At 40.9% G+C, this 15,747-nt stretch overlaps 1 protein-coding gene across 5 annotated transcripts in view; it reads right to left on the bottom strand.

Annotated features, from left to right (window-relative positions):
• Window positions 1-15,747, bottom strand: part of EPHA5 (EPH receptor A5) — a 715,434-nt gene that overhangs the window by 20,641 nt on the left and 679,046 nt on the right. For all 5 annotated transcript variants that reach the window (XM_069743129.1, XM_069743127.1, XM_069743125.1 and 2 more), the window contains exons 13-14: window positions 15,447-15,656; window positions 6,639-6,788 (exon numbers count right to left, since the gene is read on the bottom strand). In XM_069743129.1, coding sequence (XP_069599230.1) covers window positions 6,639-6,788; window positions 15,447-15,656 — 360 coding nt within the window. The remainder of the gene's footprint in view (window positions 1-6,638; window positions 6,789-15,446; window positions 15,657-15,747) is intronic.

Here is a 15,747-nt window from a genome sequence, read left to right as displayed (position 1 = left end):
ATAGTTGTCAAAAACCGATTACCTTTGCTGGAACTGCAGGATTCTGTTCCCCAATCTATTTCAGGGTAATTGAAGTCCCCCATAATAATGACTTCTCCTTATGTTGCAGCTTCATCTATTTGCTTTACGAGGATATTCTCCGTTGCTTCCATTATTTTTGGAGATTTATAACAAACCCCTACCAGTAATTTATTATTTTTTCCCCCTCCTTTTATCTCCACCCACAGGGACTCTACATTTTCATTAGATTCACCTATATTATCATGCAGGATGGGTTTTAAGGATGATTTTATATATAGACACACCCCTCCCCCTCGCTTATCCATTCGGTCATTTCTGAACAGACTATAACCCTGCAAGGTAACAGCCCAGTCATGGCTCTCATCCAGCCACGTTTCATATATCCCCACCATGTCATAATTATGCTCCAACAACATTAGTTCTAATTCACACATTTTGTGACTGTAACCAACTGAGAATTCGGTCTAGTTCTGCAGAAACCCAAACCCCTCCTTCCTACACCAATTCTTGAGCCACTTATTAACCTCCCTAATCTTCCGTTGCCACTCTGGCGTGACACGTGGTACAGGCAGTATTTCGGAAAATACCACGTTGGAGGTCATTGCTTTCAGCTTGCAGCCTAATTCCCTGAAATCATCTTTAAGGACCTTCCACCTACCTCTAACTTTGTCATTTGTGCCAATATGCACCATGACCGCTGGGTCCTCACCAGCCCCTCCCAGTAATCTGTCCACCCGATCAGCGATGTGTCGGACTCGAGCGCCAGGTAGGCAGCACACCGTTCGACGATCCCTGTCTTTGTGACAGATTGCCCTATCTGTTCCCCTAGTAATTGAGTCCCCCACTACCAGCACCTGTCTGGCCTGCCCTGCTCTCCTATTTCCCTCCTTACTGTAGCAGTCACTCCTCCGGCTGTCAGAGGACATGCCTGGCTAAATAAAAGATCTATGAAGATGAGCAAATAAAAGTCAGACATTGCTTTTCAACCATGCTTCCACTAAACAAAAAAAAAATAAAACTGATGAAATAGGCAGACAGAAATGATGGTACCCCTGAAAATGATGTGACAAAAGGGGCATATTAAATCATGATGTGTCCACTAACTAGCATCACAGGTGTCTTCAATCTTGGAATCAGTGAGTGGGCCTGTATATAGGGCTACAGATACTCACTGTTCTGTTTGGCGACATGGTGTGTATAACACTCAACATGGACCAGAGGAAGCGAAGGAAAGAGTTGTCTCAGGAGGTTAGAAAGAAAATTATAGACAAACATGTTAAAGGTAAAAGTTATAAGACCATCTCCAAGCAGCTTGATGTTCCTGTGGCTACAGTTGCACATATTATTCAGAAACTTAAGATCCATGGGACTGTAGTCAATGTCTCTGGACGTGGCCACAGGAGGAAAGTTGATGACAAATCAAAGTGACTGATAACACGAATGGTAACAAAAGAGCCCAGAAAAACTTCCAAACAGATTAAAGGTGAACTACAAGCTCAAGGAACATCATTGCAACATCACACTATCCATCATTGTATGAACCAAAGTGGACTTCATGGGAGATGACCAAGTTGGACACCATTGTTGAAAAAAAATCATAAAAAAGCCAGACTGGAATTTGTCAAACTACATGAAGACAAGCCACAAAGCTTCTGGGAGAATGTCCTATGGACAGATGAGACAAAAATTAAACTTTTTGGCAAGGCACATCAGCTCTATGTTCACAGACAGAAAAATGAAGCATATTAAGAAAAGAACTCAGTCCCTACTGTGAAACATGGAGGAGGCTCTGTTATTTTCAGGGGCTGCTTTGCTGCATCTGGCACAGGGTGTCTAGAATCTGTGCAGAGTACAATGAAATCTCAAATCTATCAAGGGATTCTAGAGAGAAATTTTTTGGTCTCAGTCGCAGGTCTTGCAACAGGAGAATGGCTAGGAGGAAAACAGACCTACAACCTATTGAGCATCTTTGGAATGAGCTGAAACATGCCATCTGGAAAATGTTTACTCTTGAGGAGTTGGCCAAATACCTGTTGAGAGGTGCAAAAGTTTTATTGACAGTTACAGGAATCATTTGATTGCAGTGATTGCCTTTAAAACGTTATGCAACAAAATATTAAGTTAAGGGTACCATCATTTCTGTCCAGGCCTATTTCATGAGTTCTATTTTTTTTTTTTAATTCTGTGGAAGCAAGGTTGAAAAGCAATGTCTGACTTTCATTTGTTCATTTTCATAGATTTTTTATTTATTATTAATTTTGTCAGATTCAAGTTATTTCTGGGACCATTGTGGGTTTTTCTGTCATTAAACGAGGGGTAACAACAATTTCAACCACGTGTGTAAGTCAATATGTTTCACCAAAATTCAACACTATATGAAAAAATGTAATATTATGTAAAAGATATCAAAATTTGTTGATATTGCTCTAGGGATAATTTAGGAATACAGTTGTGGCCAAAAGTATTGACACCCCTGCAATTCTGTCAGATAATACTCAGTTTCTTCCTGAAAATGATTGCAATCACAAATTCTTTGGTATTATTATCTTCATTTAATTTGTCTTAAATAAAATAAACAGAAAAAGCAAAACATTGATCATTTCACACAAAACTCCAAAAATGGGCCAGACAAAAGTATTGGCACCCTCAGCCTAATACTTGGTTGCATAGCCTTTAGCCAAAATAACTGTGACCAACCGCTTCCGGTAACCATCAATGAGTTTCTTACAATGCTCTGCTGGAATTTTAGACCATTCTTCTTTGGCAAACTGCTCCAGGTCCCTAATATTTAAAGGGTGCCTTCTCCAAACTGCCATTTTTAGATCTCTCCACAGATGTTCTATGGAATTCAGGTCTGGACTCATTGCTGGCCACCATAGAAGTCTCCAGTGCTTTCTCTCAAACCATTTTCTAGTGCTTTTTGAAGTGTGTTTTGGGTCATTGTCCTGCTGGAAGACCCATGACCTCTGAGGGAGACCCAGCTTTCTCACACTGGGCCCTACATTATGCTGCAAAATTTGTTGGTAGTCTTCAGACTTCATAATGCCATGCACGCGGTCAAGCAGTCCAGTGCCAGAGGCAGCAAAGGATCCCGAAAACATCAGGGAACCTCTGCCATGTTTGACTGTAGGGACCGTGTTCTTTTCTTTGAATGCCTCTTTTTTTCTCCTGTAAACTCTATGTTGATGCCTTTGCCCAAAAAGCTCTACTTTTGTCTCATCTGACCAGAGAACATTCTTCCAAAACGTTTTAGGCTTTTTTAGGTAAGTTTTGGCAAACTCCAGCCTGGCTTTTTTATGTCTCGGGGTAAGAAGTGGGGTCTTCCTGGGTCTCCTACCATACAGTCCCTTTTCATTCAGATGCCAACGGATAGTATGGGTTGACACTGTTGTACCCTCGGACTGCAGGGCAGCTTGAACTTGTTTGGAAGTTAGTCGAGGTTCTTTTAGCCAACATCCGCACAATCTTGCGTTGAAATCTCTTGTAAATTTTTGTTTTCCATCCACATCTAGGGAGGTTAGCCACAGTGCCATGAGCTTTAAACTTCTTGATGACACTGCGCACGGTAGACACTAGAACATTCAGGTCTTTGGAGATGGACTTGTAGCCTTGAGGTTGCTCATGCTTCCCCACAATTTGGTTTCTCAAGTCCTCCATCAGTTCTTTGGTCTTCTTTCTTTTTACCATGCTCAATGTGGTACACACAAGGACACAGGACAGAGGTTGAGTCAACTTTAATCCATGTCAACTGGCTGCAAGTGTGATTTAGTTATTGCCAACACATGTTAGGTGCCACAGGTAAGTTACAAGTGCGGTTAATTACACAAATTAGAGAAGCATCACATGATTTTTCGAACAGTGCCAATACTTTTGTCCACCCCTTTTTTATGTTTGGCGTGGAATTATATCCAATTTGGCTTTATGAAAATTCTTTTTTTTGTTTTTTTCATTTAAGAGAAATTAAATGAAGATAATAATAACAAAGAATTTGTGTTTGCAATCATTTTCAGGAAGAAACTGAGTATTATCTGACAGAATTGCAGGGGTGTCAATACTTTTGGCCACAACTGTAACATAATGTTTAAAATAATGCAGATTATTGTGTATCAAAGGCTCTACTTTGTGCCTCCATCCTAGATTCCATCATGTACTGTACACTGTATGTAGCACTATGTTTGCCAGTGGGGTTCAATGTGGTCCTTCTAATGTGAGTGGTATCCAGCAATACCTCATAGTTTCAATTAGAAACATAAACCTAGTGTTAGGGCTAGCGGAACGCACCTAATAATAAGACAGGTAGAGTATGGTGCGTTCGCAGCCTGGGGTCCACCGTGCAGAGATGGAACCTGCTGCCAAGTAATGACGGACTATATGGCGGTACTCATAAGTATACACACGTGGGTTAAACTTCACCCAGCGTGAAGGAAGCGATCCTGTTGCGTCACAGGATCGCGGTACCGCACATAGAGCGCGAGCAAGTAGTCAGCGAACTCAACCCCAACTAGGATTGAAGTCCGATTAGACCCTTGCTGGCACAACACCGCAACTGGGTGTGTAAGGAAGCCAAATAACAATATTAGGGCACAAGAGTGCATGCGGTGCCGCACTGACGAACGCCACTAACCACCCAGGCTTGGGTAAGGAAAGCACAGAGGAAGTGCACGGCGCCGTACTGGCGGTCACAGCAACTGGACGCTGTAATGTGTGATTAGTGCTGTAGGATAAGTCGGGCGCTAAATAGCAACCATACACCTTCCGCGAACAGACATTTAATAGGGAAGGGGTATCCAAGGACGACTTGCACTCACAACAAACACACGTAAGCAAATGTACACTAGCGCATGGCCGTGCGGTCATGCGCAGTTTATATAGTTGCAGCACAGGAAGTGGCCACAAAAACTTTGCCCTTCCAAGACCTGCCAAGAGGACCAATGGAATGTGCTGCAGAGCCTGAGCACATGGCCCTCGATCTCCAACGGGAGATCTTGCCCTGGGCATGCTCAGTGTGTGCAGACAAGGACTTAGTCCCAGAGAAGTCCGCTCTCTGCTGACCAGCACTGGCTTTAATGGCAGAAGCTGAAGAAGCAGCAGTAACTCTCTGTACAGAGTGAGACTGAGCAAGACGCTGGGACCGACGTCCCTGCTGAGCAGACTCCACTGCGGCTGGATAAGAATGGGAGACTGCAGCGGAGATGGCTCGAGATTCCCCCTGTGCAGAAGCGGGAACTCGAGACCTAACACCTGGTGTGATGTGAACCTAATCCCTATATACTGTGCTTTAATGCATGATTACAATGTCTTTCTTGGGTCTAAGGGGTAAGGTTTCTCCTTGTGGAGAGTAACATACCAGCTCTGGCTTGTCAAGGTAAGGAGGCTTATTCGTTGTGCAATGCTCCTCTGGGAAATTCACTATGCAAATTGCCTCTCTTCAGAGAAAAAGAGGACTTGAGCTCCATTCCGCCACCTGTTGGAAGCAGCTATCCTACAAGTCACAATCAACCCTTTAACGAGTCTTGTAATATGACTTAGGCTAGGGTCACATTGCGTTTGTGCAATCCGTTTAGCGCTAGCGCTAGCGGATTGCGCTAACGCAATGTTTTTAAAGGGTCGCGTTTCGGGGTCGCGTTAACGTCCCCGCTATCGCAGATCCCCGATCTGCGAGAGCGGGGAACGGCCCTCGGGCGCGCCGCGGACGCTGCAAGCAGCGTCCGAGGCGCGCTACAAAAGACCGGCGCGTCGCTAGCGCGTGCCGAAAATGACACGCGCTAGCAATGCGCTGGTACATTGCGGGCAATGGGAGCGCTAACGGACGCGTTGCATGGCGTTAATTTCGCCGTGCAACGCTGTCCGTTAGCGCTCTGACCAAAACGCAATGTGACCCCAGCCTTAGGATAAAACACTGTGTCTGTAAATTGAGATACTGTTTTGGCTTTTATCCTAAGTCATATTACAAGATTCGTTACAGGGTTGATTGTGACTTGTAGGATCGCTACTTTGAAAAGTTGGTGCTATAGAGTTCAAGTCCTCTTTTTCTCTGAAGAGGCAATTTGCATATTAAATGTCTTTCTTGGTGATTCATTGACTCATGCTAAGGCCATCATCCTAAAGTCATTTACACGAATATCACTGGCTCAGTATTCTCTCTCCATTACTGTTTTTCAAGTATGTTGTAGACCATTTGATAGGATCCAAATGTCTTTCGTTCTGTTAGGGAATCTGAAGTGGCTTGGCATAAACATATTGGTAGCAATACTTTTAGGGTTTGGGGATTTGCAAATGTTGGACTTGTATCGGATAGAAGTACAGGGTAGAATTTGACCTTTTAGAAAAATAGCAGAAAAACATTTCAGCATACTGTGTACTTGTTGATGTTATTTCTTCAGAGGTCTTAATATTGTTGACCACATGGTTAACAAAGCTATTGCTGCTATCAGAAACACTAAACCCAAATTGAATTTTAATGAACCACATAATACGTCAAAAGATTTTTACAGACCTAAACATTGTTTATATGGTACATAATGTGTTATTTCTCTTAAACAATCTATAAAACATTTTACTATTTTTGTATAAACCTAAAAACAAAGAATTTGAGGATTAATTGTTTTATTACTTACATCTTGATTTGTCATTTCCCAGTAAGGTCTCTCTCCGTAAGACATGACTTCCCACATCACAATTCCATAGCTCCACACGTCACTAGCAGAGGTGAACTTACGGAAAGCAATGGCTTCAGGGGCAGTCCATCGTATTGGTATTTTTCCTCCCTGTGAAAATCATATCATATGGTTAAGTGCTAATGTGAATGCCCTTTCTGTTCAAGAAGTGATAAATGAGATGAAGCAAATAAGGTGAAGCAAGTCTCACAACCATGAACGCACATATCATCGAGACTCAGACAGCGTAATGCAGAAAATAAAATGTTCACTTCCAACAACTGGTAATGATTTTGTCTCTGGAGAAAAATAAAAGTCATGAGTCACATGATGTATTTCTAAACAATGAATTGAACTCCATTTACAGATAATTCAAGAGCAGTGTTGTAATCTTCCTTCCTGAACAGTTATTACAGTCCTGCATGAAAGTAATAAAAAGTACAATAGTATCAGAAGAACAGGGTATGGTCCTGAATGTCAAGCATAATACATGTCCTGGATGGGAAGATCAAATCTGACCTCTGGAATCCCAATACTGGCCGCAAATGTGCAATGTGTCAAGTGTACTAGCTCAATACCAAGTCAAATAATTAAATACACAAGGTCTGGTGTACAGATGTAAAGGGTTAGGGAAATGTCCTTTGTTGCAATATAAAAGTAGTAAAACTTGACAAAGAAACTGAAAGAAGTGTAACCACATAAGAGAATTGCTAAAAAAACAAACTTCACATTATAAACTATTGGATTTCCCATATGGAGTGGAGCATGACATGGTTCACAATACTGGTAGATACTATTATTCGACAGTAAAATGAGTACTGTATTATTAAGAGTGGTAGAAAATAATTTACTCTAGTATGGAAAATGCAGTTTAGTAATCTACATTAATCTGGCATACCCATCTTTATGATATAAAAAGGATCCTGTGACAGCATGTTGACACCACTTGTGATCACTACAGCCAATCACTGACCACAGCAGAGGGTCCTGGTTACTCATATATCATTCTAATACAGCATCACTGGAACTAAAAGAATAAAGATCAGTGATGGACTAGGAAGCTATCAAGGGTGTGACAGAGGATCTGTAAGGTAAATATCAATGCTTTCATTATATATACTGTAAAGTACAGACCAAAAGTTTGGACACACCTTCTCATTTAAAGATTTTTCTGTATTTTCATGGCTATGAAAATTGTACATTCACACTGGAGGCATCAAAACTATGAATTAACACATGTGGAATTTTATACTTAACAAAAAAGTGTGAAACAACTGAAATTATGTCTTATATTCTAGGTTCTTCAAAGTAGCCACCTTTTGCTTCGATGACTGCTTTGCACACTCTTGGCATTCTCTTGATGAGCTTCAAGAGGTAGTCACCGGGAATGGTTTTCAATTCACAGGTGTGCCCTGTCAGATTTAATAAGTGGGAATTCTTGCCTTATAAATGGGGTTGGGACCATCAGTTGTGTTGTGCAGAAGTCTGGTGGATACACAGCTGGTAGTCCTACTGAATAGACTGTTAGCTGTCAGCAGTCATCAAAGCAAAAGGTGGTACTTTGAAGAACCTAGAATATAAGACATAATTTCAGTTGTTTCACACTTTTTTGTTAAGTATATAATTCCACATGTGTTGATTCATAGTTTTGATGCCTTCAGTGTGAATGTACAATTTCATAGTCATGAAAATACAGAAAAATCATTAAATGAGAAGGTGTGTCCAAACTTTTGGTCTGTACTGTATATAACTTTTTTTAATTAACGTTGGCAAGACAAGCCATATAATAGCTGAACAGAGGTTTGCTCTGGTGGTGCACATGTTGGGAATTAAAGTCTTTACTGTGAAGAATATTGTACAAATTTGCTTTCCTATTTTTCCTAGTATTGTTCGAGTGCACCTTTCACCAAATGTTTCATGTTGAGCTGGACGGAGTATGTAATAGTGGCTGCAGAGTGGAATAAAACATTTATTTTGCCTCTCTATTGCCGAGATATTAACAATCATAGCATTTTGCTCCTAATGAGTTAACTTTTTAAAGTCCAAGTGGGTGGTTTCAGTTAGTTTTCACTGGCAGCATGTACTTTCCACTGTATGATGTTGACCAACAATACCAGGCAGCAACATCCAAAAGGAAAGAAGAACACCCACCACCTAGAATAAGAGCAGATTTCGAAGTGTTTGTAATATAATCCTGATTGTGTATGTTGTGCTCGAGCATCATGTAAATGCTATGCAGCGAGATCAGGTTGTCATTACATCTCACACAGGAGCAGTTTGTTCTGGGCCACTCCTGTGTTTCTAATGAGACCCGGCTCTGATTTCAATGTAGAAAGGTCCTCTTTAAAGGTGTGCCTGTTGATGGTCATGTAAAAATCAACTAGTAAAATTAAGTATGTGGCCCGTTAATTATGAAGGCTATCTGACTGAATCAGTAAGCAATGAATATACTCTATGTATAGAGATACCAATACCTTTATCTATATCTTATCTACAGTTTACATACACTATATAGAAAGACACAAATGTATGTTTGTCTCAATATCTGACATGAAATCAGAATAAACCATTCCTGTTTTAGCTCAATTAGGATTACCATAGTTATTAATATTTGCCAAATGCCAGAATAATGAGAGAGAGAATGTTTTAAGGCATTTTTATTACTTACTGCAAAGTCAAAAGTTTACATACTCTAAGATTACTATGCCTATAAACAATTCTGGACTGCCCCTATGATGATGTCATGTGTTTGGAAGCTTCTGGTCAGCCAGGAAGTTAAAGCTTTTTTGGCAACATCTGAGTCATTTAGTGACACACCTGTGGATGTATTTTAATGCACACCTGAAACACACTGCTTCTTTGTGTAGCATCATGGGAAAGTCTAAAGAAATCATCCAAGATATCAGGAAGAGAATTGTGGACTTGCATAAGTCTGGCTCATCTTTGCAAACAATTTCAAGATACCTGAAAGTACCTCTTTCATCTGTACAAACAATTATATGCAAGTAAAAACAAGATGGGAATGTCCAGCCATCATACCACTCAGGAAGGAGACAGGTCCTGTTTCCCAGAGATGAATGTGGTCTGACATGTGCATATCAACCCAATGACAAAACCAAAAGACCTTGTGAAGGTGATGACGGAAGCTGGTAAGATTATGTCAATATCCACAGTGAAATGAGTACTGCATCAACATGGGCTGAAAAGCAACTCTGTCAGGAAGAATCCATTACTCCAAAAAAAACAAAAAAGCCAGATTAATGTTTGCAAATGCACACAAGAACAAAGACCTTAATTTTTGGAGACATGTCCTGTGGTTGGATGAAATTAAAATTTAGCTTTTTGGGCATAATAACCATGGTTACATTTGAAGGAAAAAGGGATAAGCTTACAAGCCTAAGAACAGCATCCCAACTGTGAAACCCGTGGGTGGCAGCATCATGTTGTGGGATTTTTTTGCTGCAGGAGGGACTGGTGCACTTCTCAAAATAGATGGCATCATGAGAAAACAACATTATGTGACAATACTGAAGCAACATATCAAGACATCAGCCAGAAAGTTAAAGCTTGGGCGAAAATGGGTCTTCCAAATGGACACTGACCCAAAGCATACCGCCAAAATGGTAAAAAGTGGCTTAAGTATAACAATGTCAATGTTTTGGAGTGGCCATCACAAAGCCCTGATCTCAATCCCATTGAAAATCTATGGGCAAAGCTGAAAAGGCAGATGCGAGCAAGGCGACCTACATGCTTGGATCAGTCACATCATTTTTGTCAGGAGTAATAGGCCCAATTTCTGACCAACTATTGTGAGAATCTTCTGGCTATCCCAAATGTTTGACCCAAGTCATTCAGCGTAAGGGCAATGGCAAAAAATACTAATGAAATGTATGTTAACGTTTGACTTTACAGTAAGTTATAAAAATGCCTTAAAACATTCTCTCATTATTCTGGCATTTGGCAAATATTAATAATTATGGTCATCCTAATTGACTTAAAACGGGAAAGGTTTATTCTGATTTCATGTCAGATATTGAGAAAAACATGCATATTTGTCTTTATATATAGTGTATGTAAACTTCTGGTTTCAACTGTATGCATAAACAGAAAAAGATTGCACAATTCTGATCAATATCATTTACCAATGCAACAACCACATCTCTCAATTTGCATATAGTAGCTGCTAAAATACAATGCTCAAAAAATAAAGGGAACACTAAAATACCACATCCTAGATATTACTGAATGAAATATTTCAGTTGCAAATCTTTATTCATTACATAGTAGAATGTGTTGAGAACAATAAAACATAAAAATGATCAATGTAAATCAAAATTATTATCCCATGGCGGTCTGGATTTTAAATGATACTTAAAATCAAAGTAGAAAATCAAATTACAGACTTATCCACATTCAGTGGAAATGCCTCAAGACAAGGAAATGATGTTCAGTTGTGTGTGTGTGTGTTGCCTCCATGTGCCTGTATGACCTCCCTACAATGCCTGAGCATGCTCCCGATGAGGCGGCAGATGGTCTCCTGAGGGATCTCCTCCCAGACATGGACTAAAGCTTCTGCCAACTCCTGGACAGTCTGTGGTGCAACGTGACATTGGTGGATGGTGTGAGACATGATGTCCCAGATGTGTTTAATCGGATTCAGGTCTAGAGAATGGGCAGGTCAGTCCATAGCTTCAATGCCTTCATCTTGCAGGAACTGCTGACACACTCCCACCACATGAGGTCTGGCATTGTCCTGCATTAGGAGTAACCCAGGGCAGTCAGGCTACCTCTGGCGAGCATATGGAGGGCTGTGCGGCCCTCTAGAGAAATGCCTCCCCACACCATTACTGACCCACTGCCAAACTGGTCATGCTGAAGGATGTTGCAGGCAGCAGATCGCTGTCCACAGCGTCTCCAGACTCTGTCACGTCTGTCACATGTGCTCAGTGTAAACCTGCTATCATCTGTGAAGAGCACAGGGCACTAGTGGCGAATTTGCCAATCCTGTGTTCTGTGGCAAATGCTAATCGTCCTGCGCGGTGTTGAGCTGTGAGCACAACCCCCATCTGTGGACATCGGGCACTCAGACCATCCTCATGGAGTCGGTTTCTAACCTTTTGTGCAAACACATGTACATTTGTGGCCTGCTGGAGGTCATTTTGCAGGGCTCTGGCAGTGCTCCTTCTGTTCCTCCTTGCATAAAGGCTGAGGTAGTGGTCTAGCTGCAGGGTCGTTGCCCTCCTACGGCCCCCTCCATGTCTCCTGGTGTACTGGCCTGTCTCCTGGTGTACTGGCCTGTCTCCTGGTAGCGCTTCCAGCCTCTGGACACTATGCTAACAGACACAGCAAACCTTCTTGCCACAGCTCGCATTCATGTGCCATCCTGGATGAGCTGCACTACCTGAGCTACTTGTGTGGGTTGTAGAGTCCGTCTCATGCTACCACGAGTATGAAAGCACAGCCAACATTGAAAAAGGAACACTTAAACAACACGTGTGACCTGCTGTTCCGCGCGCGCATGCGCCGGGAGTGCCGATCTCACTCGCTGTGGCTAAGCATGTGATTAAATCACATGTATGCTGTCCAATTGTATTTGAAAGTCCTTGTAATGCTGATATTCACCTCCCCCTGAGAAAGCTATTCACAAGAAGCTAAACGCGCATCGGGGGTCTTTCCTTTTGGATCCTACCCGGTGTTTTATTGTCCTATTTATTGGTAAGCGCTGCCTGTATACCTTACTCTTTTTGGTGACTACAATTATAGACTATAGCAGCTGACTGCCATTATGTGTATTGGTTGAACTGACTATATACACCAGGGAATGTCCGCTCTCTTTCAACTATCCTTATTCCCTTTAATCGTTTTTGTATGAATTTGTATACACCATGTATTGATATTTAGTATGTGAAATAACATATTTATTGCTTTTTTAACCCACACACTCCTGTGTCCTCCTCTTCTGATCTAGATATGGAGTTGGTTGCCCCTTTGCTTGTGGCTTTGGTTTTTTTGGCACTACTTAGTGTTTAAATTCCCATGTTTTCCAGATGTTCTCTGGTTTTGTTAATATATATATATATATATATATATATATATATATATATATATATATATATATATATATATATTTATATTTATGTATATAGTCACTGAAAATATTCCTATTAAAAGATAAATCACTTAAAGGGAACCTGTCACCCCCAAAGGCGTTTTTAACTAAAAGAGCCACCTTGTGTAGCACTAATGCTGCATTCTGTCAAAGTGGCTCTTTTAGTTTGGGTCCCTGCAAACGCTACAATAATCGCTTTTATAATTTGTCCCTGATACCTTAAAATAGACCTGGGGGCATGTCTTTTCCCCCCGAGAGAAATGCCTCCCAGATGTCACTCAGGGCCTCTGCGCATCGGGCGCCACCTCCTCTTCCTTCATTAGGGTCCCCGATGCCTGCGCTGTAAGTTCGAAGGGCAGCGCAACTGCGCATGCCCGAAAAAAAACTTACAGCGCAGGCGCTGGGGACGCTAATGAAGGAAGAGGAGGCGGCGCACGGCGCGCAGAAGCCCTGAGTGACGGCTGGGAGGCATTTCTGTCTGGGGGAAAAGACATGCCCCCAGGTCTATTTCAAGGTATCAGGGACAAATTATAAAAGCGATTATTGTAGCGTTGGCAGGGACCAAAACTAAAAAAGCCACCTTGACAGAATGCGGCATTAGTGCTGCACAAGGTGGCTCTTTTAGCTAAAAACGCATGGGTGGGGGTGACAGGTTCCCTTTAATTTATGAGTGGTGATTTGTTGAAATGACAAATTGGTTTAGTGATGTTGAATGAAAAAGGATTGGTAAGTAGCTTTTTAAAAATATATTAGTGAATGTATTAATTCTACTACAGTAAATATTATTGGTATATCGGACATAGCTATATACTGTATTGTAATGTGCTCATATTAGAGCTATCTAGTCCTCTTCTCTCATGCTTTCTGTAATGAATATGCAAATTACAGGTTCTAGTCTATAAATCACGTGGCAGGCAATGTAATATCAAAATGGCTACTTTCATAGCAGGGAATGTTTAATGCAGTGTTTAATACAATCAATAGTGGTAAAGTAGCGCCAGGGATTAATTTTATCCTCTGTGAGGAAAATTGTATTACAGAGTATGTCACACAGAACACAAAGCTTTACGAGATATCTACCAGAATCCTTGACTGACAGTCTATTCAAGCAAACAATCGGAATGTTCATTGTTTTGCAATGGTTGCAAATTTTTGTTAGTGAAAGGAAGAGGTTAATATGGCCAGATGTGCCAAATCTCACTGGGTGTTTTAGCGCTCAGGAGAACTGTTTAGAACAAAGAAATGTTAAGGTATATGACAAAACTGGGTGAACACAGTGAGTGTCTTTAACTTATTATGGAGCTATAAATTCTGCTATTTGCTATTATCTATGAGCCACCTAAAATTTATGTAAAAAAACACTTATATTCATGAAGGGTAAAAATTAAAAGGACACTAGCCCAAACCCTGGAGATTGCTAGAAATCACATAGTAACATAGTAACATAGTTAGTAAGGCCGAAAAAAGACATTTGTCCATCCAGTTCAGCCTATATTCCATCATAATAAATCCCCTATTCCATCATAATAAATCCCCAATTCCATCATAATACATCCCCAAAGTGATCCCCATCACAAGCCTGTGTATTTCTCACTTGACTTTGCCTGAATCCCAGAAACTTCTAAGTTGGAATTCGGACTGCTTTAACTCTTTGTATTGAACATTGCACAATACCACCTTACAAGGTAGAAAATTGGCCTAACAGTTGGATTTTTTTAAATTTATCATATATTGTATTAAGTATTAGCAAGCTTACTCTTGTAGTATATGCGGCTTCAGGATCATCTTCTAAAACCCGGGATAGACCAAAGTGAGTCTACGCTTCATGTTGTGTTTTTTTCAGTTTTTCTATGTTAGCTGTTTTTGATATTAGAGTAGGACTTGCAAGTTGATGAGGACCCTTGACATTGGGTTGCAAGCTTATCCATTTTGGCCAAAATTGTAACTAATACCTCATCTAATGTATTATATACATTATTTAATTTTTCATCTTCTTTGCACTTTCTATCATCTTTTTGCAGGGTGTGGCAGGGCCCCTTTATGTTGTTCCTTGAGTGTTGCATGTATATATACAGTGCTGGACGGCCCGCCTGCTAATACTATGGGCGTGATCAATAGGTTGTGCAGACACTGTGCATCACATTTATCTGTGTGAATAGTGTCTTATGCAAGCATTACCTGTGTGCATTTTTGCTACTAGGCAGCCAACCCCTCTAATGTTTGGGCGAGTGGGTGGTTGCTCCCATCAGTAGCTTGCACCTGTGCTGCTTTAGCATTTATTATCGGGGGCCTGCTGTACCCTGCGAGTGCATTAGTCATTTGACAAGGTTTTGGTGAGTCTGCTCTTCATGTTGTGTTTTTTTTAGTTTTTCTATGTTAGCCACCTAAAATTTATGTAAAAAACACTTATATTCATGAAGGGTAAAAAGTAAAAGGACACTAGCCCAAACCCTGGAGATTGCTAGAAATCAAAAGCCTGTGTATTTCTCTGTTCTCACCTGACTTTGCCTGAATCCCAGAAACTTCTAAGTTGGAATTCGGACTGCTTTAACTCTTTGTATTGAACATTGCACAGTACCGCCTTACAAGGTAGAAAATTGGTCTAGCAGTAGGACTTTTTTAAATTTATCATATATTGTATTAAGTATTAGCTAGCTTACTCGTGTAGTATATGCGGCTTCAGGATCATCTTCTAAAACCCGGGATAGACCAAAGTCTGAAACTTTGCAGACCAGATTGCTGTTAATGAGTATGTTCCTTGCCGCAAGGTCTCTGTGTACATAGCCCATGTCTGAAAGATACTTCATTCCAGAAGCAATGCCCCTCAGCATACCCACTAGCTGAATGACAGTGAACTGGCCATCGTTTTTCTGCAGGAAAAATTAAGGACATTTTTTAATATATTCATAAACAACATCCATATCAAGCGTACATTTAGTTAGGTTACTTATGCAAGTTTTT

This window comes from Ranitomeya imitator, chromosome 1 (genome assembly GCF_032444005.1).
Source record: "Ranitomeya imitator isolate aRanImi1 chromosome 1, aRanImi1.pri, whole genome shotgun sequence".
In the NCBI taxonomy this organism is placed as follows: domain Eukaryota; kingdom Metazoa; phylum Chordata; class Amphibia; order Anura; family Dendrobatidae; genus Ranitomeya; species Ranitomeya imitator.
Note: the sequence above shows the minus strand (reverse complement) of the source record. Positions and strands in the feature narration are given on the sequence as shown.